The following is a 24,920-nucleotide window of genomic DNA, read 5'->3' on the forward strand; positions in this document are numbered from 1 at the left end:
CTTTCTGGATCAAGATCTAGCTTTCTGTCAAATCTGGTGTAATCCCATTCAGTGATGTGGGCTTTTGTCGTGTCTAAAACCCCCATGGGAAATTGCATAGGGAAAATATATTTTAGGCTGAACATCTTTTTCTAAAGTGATGGGTAAATTAGTTTTGACAATCCTGTGAAGATTCATCAAACAGCACCAAAGTTATAAGTGAATCAAGATATGTTTTACCTATGGAAACTAGGTCCTAACAATAGCTACCTACTGACGACCACCAGTAGGATGGATATATATATATATATATATCTATGGGGATTTTGCAGTTTATAGATAGCCCAAACCGCTGAACGGAATTATAACAAAGTTGGCAGAAAGCAATATCTTGGTCCAGAAAAAGGCCTTTTTGTAATTTAGTGTAAATTTGTTCAGAAGTTTTGCAGCTTTTCCCTCGTTTTCACTGCTTTCTCCTTGCTTTTCCCCCCTTCTTGTGTGTGCCTTCTTGCTTTTCCCTCATTTTCACTGCTTTCTCCTTGTCTTTTACCCTGTTTTTGAAGTGTCTACTCCTTGCTTTTCCCTCGTTTTCACTGCTTTCTCCTTGCTTTTTCCTGTTGTTTTGTGTGCCTTCTTGTTGCTTTTCCCTCATTTTCTCTCTTTTGTTCTTGCTTTTTCTCTCTCTTCTGTGTCCCTTCTAAATAAAAAAAGGCACAGCTCTCTCCGTGCTGCAGCATCCTGTCATCTCCTTGCTTTTCCACTGTTCTTTGAGTGCCTTTTCCTTGCTTGTTTCTCGTTCTCACTGCTCTCTCCTTGCTTTCCTCCCCGCTTTTTTGTGTGCCCTCTCCTTGCTTTTCCCTCATTTTCACTGCTTTCTCCTTGCTTTTTCTCCTGTTCTTTGTGTGCCTGCTCCTTGCTTTTCCTTCATTTTCACTGCTTCCTCGGTGCTTTCTCACCAGTTTTTTGTGTACCTACTCCTTGCTTTACCCTCATTTTCACTGCTTTACTCCTGCTTTGTCCACAGTTTTTTGTGTGCCTTCCTTTGCCTTCATTTTCACTACTTTCTCTTTGCTTTTTCCCCATTATGTGCCTTCTCCTAGCTTTACCCTTGTTTTTACTGCTTTCTCCTTGTTTTTCCCCCTGTTTTTGGAACACCTTAACCCTTGCTTTTCACTCATTTTCACTGCTTTCTCCTTGCTTTTTCGGCCATTTTTTGTGTACCTGCTCCTTGCTTCTCACTCATTTTCACTGCTTTGTCCTTGTTTTTTCCCATGTTTTTTGTGTGCCTTCTAAATTAAAAATGGCCCAGTTCTCCCCAACCTGCTGCATCACTCTGGCTCCTGTCTTCTCCTTGCTTTTCTCCAGTTTTTTTTAATGACTTATCTTTGCTTTTCCCTTGTTTTCACTGCTAGTTCCTGGCTTTTTACCCCATTTCTTGTGTGCCAGCTCCTTGCGTTACCCTTATTTTCACTGCTTTCTCCTTATTTTTTCCCCTGTTCTATCCTTGCTTTTCCCTTCTTATCACTCCTTTCTCCTCCCTTTTTCCTCCATTTTTGGTGTGCCTTCTCATTGCTTTTCCGTCATTTTCTCTGCTTTTTCCTTGCTTTTTCCCCACATTTTTTGTGTCTTCTCCTTGCTTGTCCCTTGTTTTTACTGCTTTCTCCTTGCTTTTTCCACAGTTTATTGTGTGCCTTCTCCTTGCTTCCCCTCATTTTCACTGCTTGCTCCTTGCTTTATCCTTTGTTTTATGTGTGTTTTCCCCTTGCCTTTCCCTAGTTTCCACTATTTTTCCTGGCTTTTTACTCCGTTTTTGTGCCTTCTCCTTCCTTTTCCCTTGTGGCATGGGGTTGAATGCACATGGGGGTTGGTTCTTGAGAGAGGCTATGTATTGAAAATATTCCAGGGTAACAGGATTCAAATAGTTCCCATGAAAATGAAGGAGTAATTATGTTGTTATGGAATATGTCACATCAGATCCTCTGTTTAACGGCCTCTTGGTATGGATTGAGGGAAATGGTGAAACAGGGCTTGAAAGAAAGTTTGAAGAGTGTTGAAAGTCCTCCTGTTCTATGAGAGGCATGGAAGAACAGTGTTGTATGAAAGGTGTAGATGCACACATTTAGTTGAGATAAGATTGAATGGAAGTGGTGGAGGATTGACAGGAGAGGAATAACGTGTTCAATGTATGATAAATGATCAGTTTGAGAAAGGAACATGAGTGGGGATGAGTGATTATATTCAAATTGATGAACAAGGGGGCATTCGGGTTTCCAGTCCCCTACAAATTGTGAAATCTGATAAACAATCACACAACTAAGCAATTGCAATAAGCAGAATTTATCCAAAGTGGGATGTATTTCTAAATGAGTTTTGGATCATGCTAAGTTAAGTTTGTGAGAGCTGAAGCCAGTGAGGTATGTGGTAAAGCTAGAGAAAACTTGCTTGTCTTGGTAATGAAGGTAAAGCTGGGGTAGAAATGAAAGTATAAATGTAATGCAATCAGGAAGGTACTGAAAGATTAGGTAATTTTATGAAGGGAACCCCACATTCCTAGAAAAACTAGGTGTCATAATCTAGGGTCAGTCAACACACCTTGCCCTTGTCCTGTAAACCTTAAGAGTGAGCTTTATGTAGTGCACAGCTTTCATCTGATCTCTTTTTAGGAACGATTATATGGTACAATAATTCACCTTTGTAAACTCCTCTTATGTTTTTGTGTGCACGGGCTTGAGACAACACAAATTAAGCAATAGGCGATGAAGGCAGTTTGGTCAAGAGGAAGGGACAGTCTATTCCCAATATTGAAGTCATCGCAGGAGAAGGCTTTTCTCATTTACTTTCTTGGACTTGAATAGGTTTGTGCCAGTGGTGTTTAGTGTAATTAAAGATGACAAACACATAAGGGAAGTTAATGTTGCACTCCTTAACCTCATACCTCTAAATGTGAACAGAGCTGCCGTGAAAGACACATTAGTAGATTACGCTATGTCTTGGGAGTCAACCACTGAGAACTTCACCACAAGAGAGCAGAAGTTCAGCATTCCATCTACATTCAAGTAGAAAAGCCATTCAATGGTTTGAGGTTGAAGCTTCTAATCTGCTCCTCCCACAACTCAGGAGGGGCCATCGTATTGGAGTGAAACATCCTAGCACAGACCTGAGCTGTCTAAAATACAATGCATGTTGAATATACAGAATGCAACAGAAAGTAGATATGTTCTGCACAATGAACCTGTGTGCTATAAGATCAGGATGTAGATATACAGAAGGACAATGCAAGTAATACAAATAAAACCAATTCAGTTATAGCAATGTAATTGACCATGAGGTTATGAATCCCTCCAGAACACAAGGTTGCGAACATGGAATATGAATTTGAGGAACTGATTATATTGATTTGTATAGTGAATAGGAAACACCAGTATTTGTTGGATTAGAAGGTGTCCGGTCATGAAAAGAGGTCCTTTCAGCTGGCTGATTAGGCTCATTACTTTGTTTGGTGATATCCTTTCTCTGGTGCAACCATTATAGCCAGGCTCTGGGTCACAGCTTTGTGGGGTGGGCAGTGTGAGGGGCATGTCACAGAAGGTCACAAATGTTGGGATGACACAGGAAGAACATCATGGTAGTTTCAGCTATGGTGGAAAGCAACATGGGCATAAGGCAAGTTACAGTTGCACTCCTGAAATGCATACCTCAGAAAGTGGCTAATCCTGCTCTGAAGACATCTCTGCAGATCATGCCATGTCTATCAAAAAAGACCACAAGAAGGCAGTAGGAGTTCATCCTTGAATTTGCTTTTAATGAAGCAAGCCATAGAGGCTCTGGGTTGAAACTTCTTTCAGCTCTGCCCTAATCTCATGAGGTATTGACGATGCCTAACTAGTCTGAAACTGAACTGGGGTTGCTTGTGTTCTCATACAAGCTGGACTGTCTCTATTGGATCATAACCAAGACTGATTCACATATGGCGAGTTTCTAGTTAGAGTGGCAGAGTGAGTAACAAGCATTTGCAATACAGTTGGTCTCGCATGTGCTCGAGTTAGAGCTATTAGCGTTGTAAATTCCTAACAGGACTTTTCTTGTCACATAAATCGAAATGAAAAGTAAAACAGCTGACATAAGCGAGCTGATTCAAAGAGCCATGAGCATGAGCACGGTGGACAGACACAAAAGGAAAAAGAAGTTCGCTCAAAGTCAAACATATCGGCAATCTTGCAATTATCCATGTAACAGGGCAGTCTGCAAGGCGGTAACAAAACCGCCCAAAGGAGGAACAAACGTAAAGCATTTACTAATGATAACAAAGGATTTTTTAAAGGCAAGCCCAGGAACGAGTGAAAGTGATGGGTGTGCGGTGGGCGTAGTTAAAAGCCTGCAATACTTACAACAGGTCAAAGCGCTTGCACGCTCAACATAAAAAGACTTGTGCAGCATGGTGACTAGAAAGAACCAAGGCACCAAGGCTAAAGCCAAAGAGTGCGGTGTGAACAAGCTGCAAAGATAGCTACGTATTCACAGATTAGTACATATTGAGTGTTCTTTTTGTTTGGAAACTCAGCCTGCATAAAACAGATTATACATGGAAAAAAGTCAGGATGAGGTACTTTGCATTATGTAGCTTTTCATTTTTCTAAATGTTTGATTAAAGCTGATATGCCCATTCGTATTAAGCAGACATCTATTTGTTGTGTGTAACAGAAATGGCAACAGGAACTAATTCGTTGAGAACCACATTAGATCAGATAACACCACACGACTGAAGCGCATGCTTGTTCTGGCACCAGCAGAGACCAGTGCATAAACAAACATTGGGCCCATTCCTAGAACTCTTTTTTTTTTTTTTTTTGCACCTGCTGGCTTGTGCCAAGTCGCATTTTCCCACTGGTCAGTCGCTGAACAGGAAGCCAATAGTTGATTGCAACAGTGCAAAACAGCGCCTAAAAGCCAACCGCTTTCACAAGTATGGGGGACAAAAGATAGTACGGTGACATTACACACCTTGATTGCCTCCTTCACAATGGGGCTTGGGAAAGAGAAGGGAGGGTCTTGAATCCACACAGTACCATATCCCATGTTTTTCAACCCCTTGATTGTACCCAGTTCTTCTTTCAAGGGCACTCCCATTAGGGACAAATACAACTATTATTTCTCTCTCCCCTAAAGCACTGAGAAAATAATAATCATTTCAATCAAGGCAAGCGGATTTCGGTTTCCAAATTGTCTTCCGCTTTTAGCGGGCGCACTCTCCAGGCAACATTTCTGCTCACCTCACAACTCATTTTTTCCCGCCAGCTGACACTGCATTTTAGGTGCCGAGAAAAAGGACGGATGATGTTTGTAATTTTAGGAGGAAGGGAACCTCCAGAGCAAAATCAAATAACAGTAGTAAACTATAGCTGCGCTGCCCAACCTTAGCCAATGTAATTTTCACATCACAAAAAAATTTCACATCCCTCCCGACACTGAAAAAACCATAAGAGGCAAACTAATAACGGTGAAAGGAGCAAAACTCGTGGCAACCTTAGAGCATGGAACCTTACACGTCTACAAGGACCATCGAAATAAGAAAATGGAAACAAAGGGAAAAGAGAATAAAACAAGATTGTGCTGCCTATTAAATAAAGAGAAAAAGTAGTCCAGAAACCATACAGAAAACATGGAGCCTCGTATGTTTTCAGTAGTTCACCGGTGCTCTCGAGGAGGGCTAAACACCGGAAAAGGCATGACGTATGTATGCCTTTCACTAATTAAATCAAGCGAATTTTAAAAAACAATCCCACGAACCAACCAAAGTGATGGGCGTGACATGGGCACGGTTAAAAGCCCACAGAGAGATTACAACAGGAACAGAGCGCTTGCGCGCTTGACTCTAAAAACTGATGAACTGCAATGCAGCACAAGCAATTGTCAGTTGCCAAGATTAATTCAAGCATTCCATCCAGCTCCTTTCTATTTGTTGCACTAATCTCAAGAGGCACCTATCTTGAAGGAGACGTTATTGCACAGACATGAATCTCACAGATTACAATGTACTTTGTGTATAAATGAAGTAATAGAAAGTAAAGGTGCACTTTCCAATGAGAATCAGGCTGAGTGTGGAGGCTCGAAGTGGGGTTGTCAAAGGACTGATTGGTATTTAAAGAATAAGCATGGTAGAAAATGCCAACGATTATCCTTTGTAGCTCTGCAGTTTGGCACATTTCCTGAGCACCATTTCCTTTGCTCTGGTACCTGTTGCATCAAGTCCTTCTCGTTGTTTACGGACCTTTATACTGGCTATAGGTAGTGTAACTGTAAGGGCCTGATTGTGAGTGGGCCAGTAAATAACTAGGTATTTACAAAAGCCAGTAAACATTGATGCCTCACTGTGTAATATACCTCATGTTTGGAATTTTTACTCGATAAATTGAGAATTACATGTCGAATTGGTGTTTACCACAATGAATTTGCATGTGCCAGAGTTTTTTTTGCTTCTTTTAACCCAGTAAATGTTAGCAGGTTAGAGCTACCAAAATTTGTGAGGGGAATTTTTCGGGGGTATGTTGTGTACTGAACAAACCTAAAATCCTGATCCCCGTAAAAACACCTGTTTTTGTGCAGGGAGCGTAAATTACCCTTTTACATGTAATCAGATTCTTAGGCCCTTATTTATACTTTTTTAGACCGCATTTGTGTAATTTTTATACGCAAAAGCAGCGCAAACTTGCAAAATTCTATTGCATTTTGTAAGTTTGCACCACTTTTGCGTAAAAAAGCAGCTCAAATGCGGTGCTAAAAAAAGTATAAATACGGGCCTTAGTGTTCTAAGGTACAAAACACAACAACACTTCCTGTTAAGAAGTCTAAGTCATGGATGTACAATTTTCTATTTTTAGTCAGTGAGCTAAATGGACTGGTTCCTTGGACATTTTGGTAGACTGCATAATTCCTAACTCCATTAGGTGCGCACCAGTTGTTTGGAGCTGAAAATGCAGCACACAAAACACACTTTTGTCCTTATAGTTACTACTTGCTATATAATTTATCCCATGCAAAGGTGTGCAGAATACAGCTAAAGAGGAACAGAAAACTATTGAGTTAGGGAGACAGCGGTGGGTATTGAGGTACGTGGACGTATACCCTGTGTTCAATATTGGTGCAGTCCATATTGACTGTGATTCGTTGTTCTTAAATTCAACTGTTTGTCTTCCCATTCCCTTTTTTTAAAAGGAGCCTACCTCTTTTCCTTGTTAGGGAGTTTTGGTGCATCTGTGAATGAGGAGTTAGAATCTACTGGTTGACTAAGAATCATTGAGCAGGATGATAAGGAACCCATTCTGACGTATTAACAGTTAGGCCCATATTTATACTTTTTTAGTGCCGCATTTGCGTCATTTTTTGACGCAAAAGCGGAGCAAACTTACAAATAATTGTATTTTGTAAGTTTGCGCCACTTTTGCGTCAAAAAATGACGCAAATGCTGCGCTAAAAAAGTATAAACATGGGCCTTAGTGTGTAATAGGACAACAATTTGAGATGAAGGTGTGGATTGGAAGCATGGGCTTTATCTATTACAGCCAGTCTAGCTTGTCTTCAGCTATCCTGTTTTTTTAATTCAAATGCTCTTTTAATTGAATAGGGATCTATAAAGAAGAGGTTGGAGCTTACCACAGTAAGGGCCAGATGTAGCAAAATTCCAAATTGCGACTTGCAATTTGCGAGTCCCTGCGACTCGCAAATTGCAAGTCGCAATTTGGAATGCAGAAAGGTGTTTCAGACACCTTCTGCGACTCGCTATGGGGTCGCAAAGACCCACCTCATTAATATTAATGAGGTGGGTCGCAATTTACGACCCCATAGCGAGTCTGGGCACTCACGGGGATGGTGGCCTGTTGGAGACAGCAGACCACCATGTCCATGACTGCTTTTTAATAAAGCAGTTTTTTTTTTCCTATCTGCAGCCCGTTTTCCTTAAAGGAAAACGAGCTGCACTTAGAAAAAAAAACGAAACCTTTTGTTTCGGTATTTTTCAGAGCAGGCAGTGGTCCCTTGGACCACTACCTGCTCTGAAAAAATATTTTTATTTCCATTCACAAAGGGGAAGGGGTCCCATGGGGACCCCCTCCCGTTTGCGAATGGGTTACCATCCACTTCAAGTGGATGGTAACTGCGATTTCATTTGCGACCGCGAAATTGAATTGCATTGCGAGTCGCAAATAGGAAGGGAACACCCCTTCCTATTTGCGAGTTGGAAATGCATTTTGCGAGTCGGATCCAACTCGCAAAAGCATTTCTGCATACCGGAGAGGCTTTTGCGCCTCGCAAATGTCGTTTTTCGCTGTTTGCGAGGCGCAAAACCCTTTCTACATCTGGCCCTTAATGTGTTGGGTTAGGAACCTCCCTTTCACCATTATGTTGACAGCATTTTTGGCATCTGAATTCGGTGTATATTCGCTGCTGCAACAGGATTGGAACCCTGATTAGTATGCCTGAAGGAAATTGTAGTGGTCAGTACGGTTTTGGAGTTGAAGGTCCACTAGTTGTTTTAGGACCCTGCCAAAGAATGAGAGTACGTGTAGGGGCTATAATTGGTGTGGTTATCATAGATCAGGCGCGATAATCGCAGTAAGAGTATATTTGGCAAGTTTTAAAGGATAAAGAGGTGCTGGCTATTTTGAGGCAGAGTATAAGAATAGTCAGTAGAATGGATCAGATAACGGAGGAGAGAACTCTGCTGTTATCATATAAGGGTTTGCAAGGGATTTAAAGATGCTTAGTAAGTTATGCAGTGAGTGATATTTGAAGGTGTACTGTGTGGGATGCAGGGTGGGTTTATGCTGACGCCGTTCTTGAGGTATTTTCAGATGTCAATATTGTGTTTCGTGGCAGGCATGTGACGTTTTCAGCCAAATCAGCCACAGTCTGCTGAATGGCGAGGAAGGAGCCTGGATTGGATTTGCCGAATATGAGGCTATTAGTGACATGATCTGGAGAGTTGTCTGTCCAGTCTGGACTTGAGAGTGTAGGCAAGAGCACGTGAAATCAGGGAAGTTGAAATTGTTTTTACAGGTGGCTCTGATTACAATAAAGGTGACGTTAAATGTGCATGAATTTTCCAGTGAGGATTATATGATGTCCTAGACAAGAAGACAGTGAAGGACAGGTTGCAGGAACTCTTTATTTCAATAGCAGCATGAGAGTGAGCCACTGACCCACATGCAGGCAAGATGTTTGCTCTAACTCCCTTTACAATTTCAACCCAATGCATTCCAACAACACATTCTATGGATCCTTGGGGACACTAGGATTCAAGGAAACTTGGGCACGCTGCATTCCATGCAAAAAACATTGCACAGAATAAAGCCATTTGCTAGTAGATACTACAGATTCCCTCATGAATTAGATGTGTGTTAACCAGGAAGAACCACCCCATAGGGATTTCAAAATGTGAGAATCTTCTCCACCTCCCTCAGCACATGGGGGACAACTGGTCCACCATCATGTCACCGGGCACACTGGACATGTGTTGCTCCTGCATAATCACATATTCACATGTGGATACTTAGGAAAATATCAGCCCAATGAGACACAGGACATCTGCTCCATGTAAGCACACATTGGACATCTATTCCAGCTGCCAGTCATTAGTGGGGTACTTGTTCCAGTTATATAAGCAATAGTGTTAAATCTATTATACTTGCACCCTTATTGGTATCCTTATACAAGCTTCTGTGTGATGTATGTGAAGTAATGGTGTAGGAGGCTGGCCCTTTATGCAGTGTGCAAAGCTAGGCACACTGTGTAGGGGGTCCAGGCAACCACATGTTGGTTTATAGGGGTAAAAACTAGATCACCTAATGCTTTAATCTTTAAGGTAGCTTGGTTGAGCAGTTAGGCCTATCTTGGAGAAGTGCAAAGCATTTGTTGTACTCACAGCATCAATCTTGCAACTCACACACTCAAAGAATAATTTGAGATTAATTTATAAAAGTACTTCAGATTTGTATGTAATTTTGAAACCAAGATTATCAAAATTGGTTAAGTACTTTTTAAGATATGAATTTTTGAAGTTTAATAAAAAATAGTCTTTGTGTGTAATTACGCACCATAGGAATCAATGGAGGATCATCTTTTAAAAAACATATAATAATGTACAGTTGTTTTACCAAGTTCTTCTTTTGCAGGTCAGTCGAGGTCATCTGTGTGCATACGGTGTAAGCTGGAAAAGTTCAGGCGGCTCCCGGTTGTGGCGGGCGCAGTGTTGGAAGGTCTCTGGAGCTGGTGCAGGGCCACTGCAGGAGACCACTTGGAAAAGCAGTGCACATGTAAATTTAGAGGTGGTTCTTTGGGACCCCTTGGAGTGTCCAGGTCGCAAGGGTTGGGGACCCTTAGGGGACAGCAAGTTATTTGTTACAGTGCACAGGGCAGCCCAGTGCAGAGCCAATCGGTGAGCCAGGAGCTGTGCACAAGGATGCCCTCTGGAGCAGGAGGTGAGTTGATTCAAGGGTTGTTTGCAGGACAAAGGGGGGCACTCTGGCAGGAGGTCCAGGATGTTCCTGAAGACCCTTGACTGGGGCTTTCTCCTGGTTCTTTTTCAGCCCCTGGCAGGCTGGTTTTCTGGGTGTCCGATGTTAGCTGACCAATACCAAGGGTATTGGTACGGTTTGACCAATGGAGGGTGCAGTGCCACCAAACCTGGCACACTTGCAGGGTTTATCCTCATGGTCCCCAGTGTGTTGTTTGGTCCAGCTGCAACCTCCGGTTCTGGAGTTAGTGGCTGGTCAGTGAAGTGACCCTCACTAGCTTGCTGGTTTCTTACAGTTGTAGAGTGGTACTTCTGCTCTGGAGGGAGTTCTATGGCAAGTTTTCAAGTCTGGAGGTCCTCTGGGGTTCTTTAGAGTTTTTTCCAGTTGTCCAGCAGCTCCTCAATGGCGATTGTCGGGTCCTGGGTGCAGTAGGCAGGGTTTGGCACCTTTTCTTTGTTGCAGCGGGTCCACAGTTTGCGTGCCTTGGATCTTCTTAGTGTTGGTCTTCTTTTGTCCATCAAATCTGATTTCCTGGTCTGTGGACGCCCACTAAATATTGTATTTAGTGGGAGTTTTAGGGGGAACCTGGTAGTGACCAATTCCTGTGGAAAGGGTCACTTCTATTCCTGATTGGCTATTTTCCTTCCATCCAAGACGGAGGAAAATGAAATGGAGTTCCCACCTGCAGGCAACACCTTAGGGATGGTGCATGAAGGTGGGGCCACTGCTCCTACTCTTTGTCCGAGTTTCCTGCTTATTCTCCCACCATAAGCGGGGTTTTGCTTGGGAGTTACCATCTGCTGCAAGCAGCAGGCCTGGGGGGGTCGAGTTCCAAAGGTGGTTAAGCCTTTTGAAGCTCGCTGCCAAAGCAGTGCGCATTCCTGAGGGAGGGGGTGTTGGCACTTCGACCCAGGAAGGGCTTTGTTCTACAAACCACTGAGATGTCTCTCTCCACCAAGGTTTGTAGATTGGGTGTCTAGAGGTGGCAGACTGGTGAGAACCAGTCAGCAACCATGCTAGGGTTGTTAGCTTTTGCAAGGGGCACCTCCAAGGTGTCCCCTGGGTACATTTAGGGATAAATCCATAATTGGTACCAGTTTCGATTTATCATTCTGAGTTGTTTGATACCAAACAACCCAGGGTTCAGAGTGGTCATCATGTAGCTGGGAAACTCGTATTGACCAGTGTCCAGCACATGTTTTAAAATGGCTGCTCTGTTCACTCACTATGTTCCAGGTTTGGCAAGGAAACAGTGGGAGCATATTGCGTATGCAGCTATGCCCTCACATATAATATGGCCCACCCTGCCTTAGGGTTGGAAGGCCTGCCAGAGGGGTGTCTTATCTATAGTGTATGCAGCGAATGGTGGGCAGGGCACAAATGCAGGGTGCCATGTCGGGTTTGTGTTTTAGGCTTGCACCAGGACACCCAGCCTGCAATGGCAGTGCTGGGTGCATCTGGATGCATGGCCGTAGAGGGTGGCACTATCAGTGCTGCTGCCCTCAGGGGCCTACCCTTAGTACCCCATGCCCTGGGTACCTAAGTACCTTTTACTAGTGACTTATAGTGGTAGCTAAAGGTGTATCCAATTGTGCCAATGCATCACAACAGTTTTAGGGAAAGAGCTCTGGCCCAGGGAACCAGGTTAGCAGGGGCCCTGGGTATTACAATTTCTAGGCTACATCATACATCAGGCAAAAAGTGGGGGGGCTAACCATTTCAAAAAGAGGCCTTTCCTCATAAATGGAAAAGGGAAAACTGAGAAACCAGATTGGACAAAACCAAATTTTAGAAAATCAATTTTAAGGTAAGATGATTTTAAGGAAATACAAATATATTGCAAATTAAAGGGAACATTTTAAAGGAAAGATAATTGTAAGGAAAAATCCAATTTACATTAAACTTGGGTGGAGTTTAGAACAAGGGAGGAAGTTTTGGGTTCAGGGATGAGTAATGTTTAGGGGTGATAAGGGTTTTTTTAGTGTCGGGAATGGGTGGATTTCAGGCAGGGAAAGGGGTTTTATGTTTTTTTTTAGGCATCATGAATTGGTGGAGTTTTGGGGAGGTGAGGGGTTTTAGGGTACACAGATGCATGGAGCTTAGAGGGTGAACTGTTTTAGGGTGCGGGGATGGCGTGTACGGGTGTAGAAGGGTTATTAGGGTTCAGTTATAGGTAGAGGATGGGGTGAAGATGAATTTTTAGGGTTAAGGATTGGATGGAGTTTAGAGTGGTGAGGGATTTAAGAATTCAGGGATGGGCGGACTTTAGTTGTAGAAAATGTTTTTTAGGGCTCAGCGATGGGTGGGGGTTAGGGGTTGTGAGGGGCTTTTCAGGAAACATGGATAAGTGGGGTTTAAGGACAGTGAGGGTTTTTTAGGGTTCAGGGATGGTGGAGTTTGGGTGTGGTGTGGGGATTTTAAGAGATCAGGAATGTGTGGAGTTTAGGCATAGAAAGGGGTACTTAGGGTTTAGAAATGGATGGAGTTTATGGCTAGTGAGAGGTTTTACTGTTCATGGATGGCTGGACTGTAGGGGATGGAAAGGGCTTTTAGCATTTAGGGAAGAGTGGAGTTTAGAGGTCAGGGAAGGTGTAGTTTATGTGTAGTAAAGGGCTTCTGGGATGGGTGGAGTTTAGGGGTACAAAGGGCTTTTAGAGTTCTGTAATGGGTGTAGTTTAGTTGTGGTGAAGGGTTTTTAGCTGGCAGGGACTGATGGTGTTAAGGGGTTGTGAGAAGTCAGAGATGGATGGTGTTTAGAGGTGGCGAGGGGGTCAGCAGATGAAAAGCACCCAAACTAATTGTTTCACAATGTAAAACATATAAATCTAAAATAATGTCTCCTCAAGTAAAACTCTGAAATAAGTACCTCAGACATCTTAAAAAATAAGCAGGCAAAAGCCAATTTCAGACAAAAAAGACATTATGAATTGTATATGTGAAAGGTTGAATGCATTCCTTCTGACAATTTACAATAAACAGTTAAGGTGTGATGGTTTCTCAGTAATCGTATTACATGAAATCTTTTTTCTATGAATTCACGTACAAAAGCTCCTGAACACATGGAACATCTGTTCCACCTGCCTCATGACACATTAAACAACTGGTATGCTTCCATCGCTGACAGCACATATTGAACATCTGCTCCACCAGCACACAGGGGATATGCTCTCTACTTGGCATATCAAACATGACATCTGTTTTATCAGCTTAAGAGCAATGGGGCATCTTCTCCAACTGTGCGAGTACATTCATAAGCCTCAGCACATCTGAACCTTCTGCTACAAATGAATTGAAAAACGTTATATTGTCAGCTTTCCCTGGGAGCATGTGGAATACATGTCCACTTGTCCACATAAACATGGTGTGTCATTGGGGATGCTTCATGTGAAGATGGGGTTTTGACTGTTGTAGGCGGTTTCTGCACCATGTAGGTAGGGGATGCTCTCATAGCTGTAGGAGTGGCTGTCCCAGGCATAGGACAGACATATGGCAGGTTGCAGAAAAGGGTCGCTCATCCAAGTTTATTTTTTCACATGTGCAATGGATCCCTCAGTTTAGGAAATGTGATCACAGGTGCAGGAGGTTTTTGTAATGATGCACATGTGGTTCTTAAAAAGTTACCACCTTATGGTGAATTCCATACCTGCACAAAACACAGAAGCTTCTTATTTGACATTTCCAGGCGTTTATGTGATATTTCTGTCCTTCGCAGCTGATCATCCATGAGGGAGAGCTTGCATTTCACATCTGGGGACCCAGTCTGCAAGAGAAAGACAAAATCAAAGCTTACACGAAGAGTTGATTGCTCACTGTACCTCACCCCTCAGTATGCAAACTCTTCACTGGCAATTTCAAAGCTTTAACTTCACATATATTTAGATTGAGGTTCAACAGCTCAGCGCCAAGAGACAATTTGTTTTTTATCATATGGTATATAAGTATTCTCACACATTCTCACCTTAGATAAATCTATGTTTTGCTCACTATACATTTTCATCCTTTACATGATTGTGATACATTATCTTCACATGGTATACCCTGTTTCAGATGTCTCACAGTGTCACTATCCAAGTACACTTACTTCGCAGTTGTGACACTGGAGAGTAGAGAGTTTTTTTCAAAATTATTTAAAAGAGCAAAATGTGATCCCAAAAGTTGTCCACTCTCACTTTGCCTCACTACAACACCTGAAATGCCCTGCTGCCAACATCACAAAAACAAGTAAATAATTAAGGAGAAAATTCGAGACGTACTAAATTCCAATGTATTGTTTTAATATCAGGGCTGCTCATCTACATTAGGGCATCAGTGCGTCTACCTCCTTGTCAAGAGCGCACCACTGTCACTAAACCACAACCAAACCGAGAGAACACACCTGACGCCAATAACTTAGGGTGTGATAGCGCTGGGATAGAATCAAGAGGGAGCATTCTCAGCCATAATGGCTGTTAGGTTTTCTATGAGAAACTCCCAGATTCCCAGACTGCAGCCTCAGAGTGTTTTCAAAGCCCTCTGACATTCTCTCATCGTAGTTTGGAGCTCTCTGCAGCTCCCCGTTTGAAATCAGGAGGTCAGAGATGGAGGGGTGTTAGATTTCCAATAGGAAGTAATTGCCTTTTAGCAAGGAGCAATGCCACGTTGTCAAGACGTGAAGCTGCCCAGTCTTTTTAAGAATGCTTATATATTCTCATCTCTACTTGTGGCCAGTCGAGTGGGATTGGTGTGACGATGATAGGAGAAAGCATATTTATTATGTGGGCTCAAAAGGGTCTCAGGAAGAGTCAGGTACTTAGCATGTGCGTTAAGTCAGCCATCTCAATGTGACAACAAGGACAGGCAGACAATACCTGTCGGAAATGTTTATTTAGTGTTGCAGGAGAGAGACAGTCTTTGTGAAATACATAATACTGTATTAGTTTGAATTTTGCGTTTCTGAGTGACCATGCAGGGAAACTGCAACATGCTTGCCCATTCTTTATCATGAAGGGCCTTACCCGCATCGGCTTCCTATTTGTCTTTCTGGGGGTAATCAGCTGCAGGTTTGCCTGAGGTAACAGGGCCTTATAAAACCATGAAATGTGTTGCTGACCACGTTTCATGGGATGTATAGCTTGTAGTAGTGGGTGCTTACCAAGTGTCGTAGTTGGACCCTTGCTCTAGGCAATACTGGATGACAGTACTTATGTTTGTAGGCGACTATGCCAGTCCTACAACAAGTCGCAACTGTCGTCCCAACCTTCCCGGGTCACAATCATCACCTCACTAAAATGTGGCAGCCTTTACGCCTGGACTCAAGAGTGTGACTTCTCAGGGAGTGTCGTGGTTAAGGGGAGATTACCCCTTTCTCACATAAACACCATGTCTCAATCAAACACAGGCAATGAAGAAGATGCAGTAAAGTTTCAATAGGTTTTAGTTAGCAAAACTGCAATCTGTGATAAGTTGTATGGGCTGCAAGGATTAGAGTCATTAATACAAAGACCCCCACCATCTTGCAATATCATGAAATGACATGAAATGTGAAATATGTCCTAATACCTTAATAATGTGAACCGAATCTCTAACCTAAAAGAGAGCTAGGTGTGTCAAACCTAATCTGCCAATGCCATATCCATGAGAAAAGCCCCCATCCCTTGTAACCTTGAAATGAGGTCTCTAGCTCAGACTCTGTAGGGACATGAAGACTGGGTCAACATCAAGGAGACATGCAGCATCAATAGCAGCGATGGCATCTGGTCGGAGACCCTCTGACTGTCTAAGTGAGGAGTATTTATACAGATCTGCTTGGACCCCTTGACGTAGGTCTGTTCCCAAACAATAGATAACAAAACGTGCTTGGGATGGCATTTATATAAGCAATTCACTCAAAAACGTGAAGAGGGAAAGTGCCTAATGTGAACACCTACAGTTTGTTTATCTTTGTCACTTGATATTGACACCTTACCGAGGTGACACTGATAGCGCAAACTAAAACAGGGGCCTAACTAAAAACAAGGCAGCCATCTTAAAAGATTTAATTAAATAAATGCGCTAAAACAGGGCAAGCTAAGTAGGGTAAAAGTCACTAGGTGACGGAGCACGCGTCTGCAAGCCAAAGGCTAAGCTAACTCCTGTGTCTCATTAAAACACACGCCCTCCCCATTGCCGTGAGAAGTATGATGCCATAACTTGATGCCATCGAAGACGATTGAACCCAAATGCTAAAAAGCGCTCTGAACTAAAAGCTAAAAGCATAAAAACTAGATTAAAAATCACATTTAAAAACGTGTTAAAAATCAGCAGCTAAAAAACATACAAAGAGATATAATATCCACCATGAAAAGCACAGCAGGCCAACATAAGGGCAAGTAAGGCAAATATTAAATTTGGTATTATAGGCCAATCATGACATTATACATTATATTTTCTAACAATAGTCATGATCTTGAAGAGCATCTTCGAAGCCATCGAATGGGAAGGACCTCAGGAAAGAGGTCGCATTGTCAGATGTTAGATCGACCACAGGATAGGCAGACGGATCCAAGGCCAGTAGTGTGTAGTAGTCTCTTGTGCAGGTCCACCTGCAGGAGTGGCACTCTCCACAGCGCCAAAAAGAGCCGGATCATTCACCAAGGGTGGCTCATAAGTGGCCTTGCAAATCAGCCTTAGTCTCAAGGGGCACGACCGTGAATGAACCCTCATCAGGGACATCAGCAGTGCTTGGTCCACAGGAAGCACTGGCGTAACAGCAAGACACACTCTAGGCAAGTGTTTGAAGAGGCACCATACGCAGCGAAAGACTGGTTGCACGCACCATAGGAGTGGTCGGAATGACAATGACCGGTCACGCTCCAATTCCTCCAGCAACGAAGCATCAAAGACCTGAACCAGGCGTTCACCACACAGTTGAGCTGGTGGCAGTGGCTCCATTGTTTTGCGTAGCTGGAAAGGCACAACCACTGTGAATCAGAAAAAATAGCAGCAGTATTCCACTAATCAAAGCCAAAATTATGGGAAAGCCGGCAAATACACTTGAAAAGAGTCAATGGATGGCCGATGGAATGACTCCGAAGACAGTCTACAAGATGGACACAAATCCAGACCCAACAGTCTTAAATAAGTGAACAATCCCAGTAGTGCTCGAGGCGTTAAAAATTCTGGATACCAGCTCTCCAAAGTACTTGGGGAAGTTTGTATTGAACAGGGATTGTATCTCAGGTGATGATCTCGCAATCTGGAGGGCATACGTCTCTCTAGCTGATGTCTACGCTGCTTGTATTTGAAACAGTAGCGCCTTTAGTCTGCTCAGCTTGTCATAATTTACATTAACAGATACTTTTATCGCTCATGTCAGGGGAAATAAAACTTGTCCACAACACGTAACGACCTTAGAGACTGAAATTGCGTAGGCAATTCCTGGTCGCATACCGCAACAGTTTTGGTCGCTCCACTTAGCACCACATAACTTCTATGTGAAAGTCCATGAAATGCTGGTTGAATCAAAGGGACGGGAGTACCCTTCAGATAACAGGCCAAGTACCTTGACCTCCGCAGTGCAAAGGCCGTGAAGGGACACCTGCTTGCAGATCATTGAATGACTAACAGTAGTCTCACATTCGCTCCTGCTAAGAAAGACCTCTGTTTCGCCGTTCAGACATTTGTATTGAAAGGGTAACTCCCACTCTTCTTTAATAAAGCTATTGCCTATTTGCTCGTACCTGCCCACAGCAAGATGTTTCAGGCATTTCGAAAAACGAAAAATGGAAATGGGCAGATTAATGATGCCTTGTAGGAGCCACACTGTTGAAGGACTCCCTGCAACTGTGAAAGGCAATTTTTCTAACTTCTCTATGTGAAGTATGGTGAAACTTGCTTCCCTTTTAGCCATTGTCCGTTGTTCCCTGGATAAATTAAAGGTGGTGAACAATTCACTACCGTTAATGTACTTCCATGGAATTCGGCCATTTTTCAAATTCTGTAACGTCCAACCTAACTGCATGATGGAACGCAGCTGAATTTGTCCATGATATAAAAGGGGCATGATGTGTCTGAATGATATCAATCGCAGACAACACTATGGGGGTCATTCTGACCTTGGCGGTCCATGACCGCCATGGCGGAGTGCGGCGGAAGCACCGCCAACAGGCTGGCGGTGCTTCGTGGGCGATTCTGACCGCGGCGGTAAGGCCGCGGTCGGAAAAGGGGAGCCGCCGGTTTCCCGCCGGTTTCCCGCCGGTTTCCCGCTGGCCCAGGGAATCCGCCATGGTGGCGCTGCTTGCAGCACCGCCATGGGGATTCGGAGCGCCTTCCCGCCAGCCTGTTTCTGGCGGTGTCCACCGCCAGAACCAGGATGGCGGGAACGGGTGCCGTGGAGCCCCTGGGGGCCCCTGCACTGCCCATGCCACTGGCATGGGCAGTGCAGGGGCCCCCTAACAGGGCCCCACAAAGATTTTCACTGTCTGCTGTGCAGACAGTGAAAATCGTGACGGGTGCCACTGCACCCGTCGCACCCCTTCAACTCCGCCGGCTCCATTCCGAGCCGGCTTCATTGTTGAAGGGGCTGTCCCGCTGGGCCGGCCGGCAGTCTTCTGGCGGTCGCCCGCCGGCCCAGCGGGAAAGCCGGAATGGCCGCCACGGTCTTTTGACCGCGGAGCGGTCTTTCGGCGGGAACCGCTTGGCGGGCGGCGACCGCCGACCGCCGCGGTCAGAATGACCGCCTATGTTTGTTAGGGAATAAATCCTGTTGGACAGAGTGTTCATGCCGTTATCGACAACAGCTAAAGCCTTGTTTAAGTTTTCCCTATCTATTTACCTTAAACGCGCAGCAGCTTCTATCTGAGAAAGCTTCCAGATCTCATTATACATAGCATAGATTAATCTTTTAGAGCATGGCTTTCTAGGACCTAGCAAAAAGTCCTGCAAGTCTATATCCTCAGAAAGAGTGTTAAGATGTTCCTTAACTGCGGATAATGTGTTAGTCTGTACCCATTGTTGGCACAGTTTACCCACACTGTATGTTGTAACTATACCTGTGTGTTGACCCGAGGTGGTGTTGAACAGTGTTCCCACTGTGTGTAGTTAAGTACTGGTTTGTGTCTAGTGGCATGGTGCAGATTGTAATGTCCCCAGTTATTGTAGCAGAACATTTCCTCATAATTCATTGTATGTCTATATACATCATCGCTTTCAAATTCTGAATAGTCCTTCATTAAAGTTAACATAGAATCAACTGTCTGGACATCCCAATCATCAGATACAATACCAGGTGTAATTACATATGTCATAGAAATTTTGAATACATATGGAATTTAAATGACTTCAGTAGGCCTGTATATATCAAATGGAATGTTGTCCCACACAATCCCATCAGGAATTGGTACAGCTGAAATGTTCACAAGGGACAAATCTCTTCGGACCTTATGTGAGGAAAGATATGGAGTTAAGACTTCATCCACAAGCTCAATTGAGGGGCGTTCAGGAAGGTAATGACCATTTATGAGAACAAAAAAAACCACAGTCATGAAACCAATCCATAGAAATAATGCAACAAATGTCAAGCAGAACCATAAATACTTCCTTTTTTTTTTTTTTTTTTATTGGTGGAAGAAAACATATTACATAAACATCTTTAAATCATTATAAACTGAAAACTTACAGTAAGATAATCTATGGGGGTAAAGAGAAAAGATAAACGAAAAAGGGGGATAAAAGATAAGGTACAGAATAATAAAAAAAAAAAAAAAAAGGGAAAAAACCATCACCAAATTAAATCATTCATATCAAATACAGAGCCTAACCACCCCACAAATACTAACTTGGGAATGGTACCCCTTAATTCGAAGATGGGTGACCCCAGCCGGTATGGGCCTGTACCCAGGCCTGAAACAGACCCCATATTGTCTTCCCCTTCCTCCTGGCCTGTCTCCCCTTCCGTTCATACAATGATTTTTCCAAGTAGTAAGAGGAAAGCAACCTAGCCAACCATTGTTGCCAGGACGGGGGTCGTGGATCCAGCCATGCCGATGCTATACAAATTCGAGCCACCGCCATGGCTATGAATATAAATGCCCTACAAGGTCCAGCGATTTCGCCATCTGTCCCAAAGACCATAATTTCAGGTGTAAGGTCTATATCATAGCCCACTACTTCCTTCAAAACAGATTGGATCCCTTCCCTTAAAGCTTTTAATTCCCCACAGGTAGCCATCATATGGATAATATCTGTTCCGTACATCCCACATCTCGGACAGCTTGTTCCTGTCGTACATCCCCATTTGACAAGATGGGCTGGTGAATAATACAGATCAAATATAGTCTTATAATGCTGCGCTTGTAGGGAAGATGATAATAAAGTAGTGCATCCCAACTCCAATGAACTCAGGAAATTGCTACTACCCTCTGCCATTTTCTTACTCCACCTCTCCTTGTGTTTTTCTAAATCGTCAGCTTGTTCTACTAAAAAGATAGGGTAGGTTGACCTAATGGCTAAGCTGGGTTTTGCCAACATGTTGTCCAGCAATTGGATACTTTTGAATCCCTGAGCCCCCCCTGTTTTTTTCCCTAAAAAATCCCTTATCTGTAAGTATTTGAAAAAATCCCTTTTCTGTAGCCCATACTGTTCCTGTAGGTCTCGAAATGTCTTGACCCCCGAGTTATCAAAAAAATGTCCTAACCGAGTTACACCTAATGTACACCACTTCGCCATATATTTATCGTGAAATATTTCTGGGAGTAATGGATTCTTCTTGATCATAGTATAATAATTATATCTACCTAGTCCTTTTTTTTTACACCAAAATCGCCACCACTTGTGAGCGGCTTCTAACACTTTATACCTAGTTTTTTTGTAATATCCAGGCTCATGGTATGTTACTAGACACCCATTGGCAGCTTCTCCTATCTGCAGCTCATATATGTTGGGGCTGTCAACAATTGTAGTACCTTCCATATCAAATCCGAATAGTGGACGCATGTATTGAAAGGCTGCTGCCAATTGATACAATTTTATATTCGGTAAGGACCATCCACCCCTTTCCTGTGGAATAGACATATATTTACTCGCTCTCCTGCACTTTCCATATGCCCATATAAACCTCATGATCATTCTGTCAATCTCTTTAAATTTTAGATTGGAGAAATACAATGGGATAGTGCGAAATAAATACAACAGCTTCGGAAGGAAAATCATCTTTATCATATTGCATCGTCCTACAATAGTTAAATGTAGATTATCCCATCTACTTGCATCTTCTCTAAATTTAGCAAGTATAGGATCTATATTTAAATTTACTACTTTATCTATATTCGGTGTGATACTGTATTAATACCTAAGTATACTGCATGATCCACCCTCCGTGTATCTTTAATATTTGTATATTGATTAGCCAACAGTTGTGTCTTGGCTCCGTTTAACGAATATCCAGAAAACCGACCAAATTTTTTCGCCACCACTTCTATTTCTTTTAGTGCTGAATCAGGGGATGGGGTTAGTATGGCTATATCATCTGCGTATGCTAGAACTTTGGTATTCCATCCCTGCCTGTGAATTGGTGGTATCTTATTATTCGCTTCCAATTGTCTCAGCAAAGGGTCTATATACAGAGCAAAGAGAAGAGGAGAGCAGGGGCACCCCTGCCTGGTTCCTCTCCTAATCAATATAGTCTCAGATTGTCCTCCCATTAGTTGTATTTTCGCCGCTGGGGATCTGTATAAGGCCCTAATTGCTATAATGAATTGCCTCCCTAGCCCAAGCTGTTCCATTACAAACCACAAGTACTTCCACTTTACCCGATCAAAAGCTTTCTCTGCATCCAGAAAGATAGCCGCCATAGGCTCTTTAACAGCTTCCGTGGAGTCAAAGAGTGCTAAGACTCTCTGAATATGATTAGTCGTGTCTCTCCCTGGAATAAACCCGTGCTGCCACGGAGAAACCAGCTTTTTGATCACCAATGACAATCGGGCGGCCAAGATCTTTGAATATATCTTGGCATCACTATTTATTAATGTGATCGGGCGATATGAGGCAGGATTTAATGGGGATTTGCCCTTCTTCTGGAATATGACTATGTTAGCTAGGTCCCAAGACGGGGGGATTTTCCCTCCTTTTTGTACCTGAACATACAGCTCCAACATTACCGGAAGCAAAGGTGACTTAAAAACGTTATAAAATTCTAAGGGGATAGCATCAGGGCCAGTAGCCTTCCCTGTGAGCAGATTGTTGATTGCCATTTCTATTGCTGTAATGTCTATCTGTTCTCCAAGGAATAGCTGGTCGCTCTTATCTAGTTTTCCTGTCGTGATAGGATACAAAAACTCTAAGGCTTCTTCATCCGAATAAGCCACTGTATCATCATATAGTTCCTGATAATACCCATGAAACACCTTTCTTATTTTATCCACCTCTGATATTAGCTGTCCTTGTCGATCTATGATCTCCCTGATTACCCCAGCTGCTGTTTTCTGTACTGCCCGAGCCGCTAATAGCCGCCCGGCTTTTTCCCCAAACTCAAGCCTTTGTGCCCGCTGCGCTAAATATTTCTCCGCTATTTTTTGAGCTGTAGTCTCATTTGCTGCTGCTTTGATTATGGCAACCTCTTCCTGTACTTTCGTTATATCTGCTCCAGCTTCTATAGCCATGGCTAGCTGTCTCTCTGCACACTGCAACTTTAATTGAAACTCTATTATTCTCCCTTGAACCTCCTTTTGCCTATTAATACTAAAGCTTAATGTTTCTCCACGTATACCAGCTTTCAGAGTATCCCAAACCATTTCTACTGAAGCGGATCCCCTATTGAACCCCAAAAATTCGGTTATCCATTTGGTCATATGTTCACGGTATTCTGGATTTTTTAAAAGACCCCTTTCAAAGGTCCATCTACTACTCTTTAATTCTAGCCCCTCCAACTCCAAATCTAGCACTATAGGGTTATGATCTGAAACCATCCGGGGATATAATTCGATCCTAGCCTGCTTTAAGAAAACCGGGGAGATTAAAAAATAGTCAAGACGTGCTAATTTCTTATGCGGAGCCGAGTAATAGGTATAACCGGGATCAGGTTTGCGCAGCTTCACCCAAGCATCCACTAGCCCTAATTCTTGTTGCAGAGCACCCATGGCCTTATACACCCGAGGTTTGCGCCCTTGATACTTTTTAGTTGCGAGTGCTAACACATCCTGTAATCCCTCCCACGAGCCATTAAAGTTAAAATCACCACATATGATATAGGGAGGTACCCATCCTGTGAGCTCAATGGCTAAGGTATCAATTACTATCGGATCGTCCGTGACCGCCCCATATATGGAACATAAAGTGAAGCTGCTATGGCCATATCTACATTCTAAGATTGCCCATCTTCCACCAGCATCAGCCTTTTGCCGAGTAAATTGTAATTTGTTGGTCCGGTCTAAAATCGCCACCCCTTTAGTTTTAGCTTCTTGTTTGGACCAAACAATTGCCTTTAGGCCCAGTGAGCCAAAAATCCCGGAGTTTTTATATTCTATGTGCGTTTCTTGCAGGCAGTAAATATCTGCCTTAAAGGTTTTCAATTCTTCAGCAACTCTCCTTCTTTTATGAGGATCGTTCAGACCACATATATTAATTGATGCAATTCTGAATCTAGCCATACCCCCTTTTTTTTTTTATACTTTCGGATCTCTTTTTTTTGGGGTCACTCAAATTTCCATATCTAGCTACACCATCCCTTAGGTTTCCTTTCCTTCCTTTTCCATTTCTTTCCCCGATATCTCTCGTCTCCATTAACTGTTCCCTTTCCACATTTTTCCCCAGTTTTACCATTATGGATCCTCCCTCCACCCTTCTTACTTTCCCTTTCCCCATCCCCTTCCCTTTCCCCTCTCCTTTGCCCTCCCCCCAGGCCAGTCGCCCCCTACCCCACCCCTGCCACCCCCCCCCACTGACACTGGCCCCCCATTCTGTAGAGCAATCAGACCCCTAATGGCCTGAATGTTGATGTCGTGCGTATGTCAGCCTGTCCCAGCCCACCGGTACCCCAAGCGCCTATGTCTTCCCTATTTCCCTCCCCCTTTATACTCTATACACTTACCCCCATCAGATATTCTTTTGCTTTGATTTCTGACGTACAAACTCTTATTTTCCCACTCATTATGGTTTTTAGCCTAGCGGGGGCCAGCAGATAGGCCTCACCTCCTTTCTCAAAAAATGGCTTGATAAGCTGCCGCAGCCGCCATCTCCGCTCAACTGTAGCATGGCAGAAGTCTGGGCGGGTAAAAAATGTAACCCCATTATAAGTACGCGGATTTCTGGGAGGGGTTTTATCAGCAATTTCTTGACGTACCAGATAGCTCCCTAGATATACCAGGACCGCTCTTGGGTATTTAGCGTCTGCCCGTTGACTACCCTCCCGTGTATTTAGCGGGAACCTGTGAGCCCTCTGTACCTCATTGTCCCAGTCCCGATTCCCTAATTCTGGAAAAG

General features: G+C 43.4%; 1 protein-coding gene across 1 annotated transcript in view; it reads right to left on the reverse strand.

The window, feature by feature from the left end:
- LOC138261592 (syntaxin-binding protein 4-like) overlaps window positions 1-24,920 on the reverse strand; it is a 717,553-nt gene that overhangs the window by 347,572 nt on the left and 345,061 nt on the right. The window contains exon 2 of the mRNA XM_069210693.1: window positions 14,131-14,247. Within this exon, the coding sequence (XP_069066794.1) occupies window positions 14,131-14,247 (117 nt within the window). The remainder of the gene's footprint in view (window positions 1-14,130; window positions 14,248-24,920) is intronic.

The sequence above is a fragment of the Pleurodeles waltl genome, chromosome 10 (genome assembly GCF_031143425.1).
Source record: "Pleurodeles waltl isolate 20211129_DDA chromosome 10, aPleWal1.hap1.20221129, whole genome shotgun sequence".
Lineage (NCBI taxonomy): Eukaryota > Metazoa > Chordata > Amphibia > Caudata > Salamandridae > Pleurodeles > Pleurodeles waltl.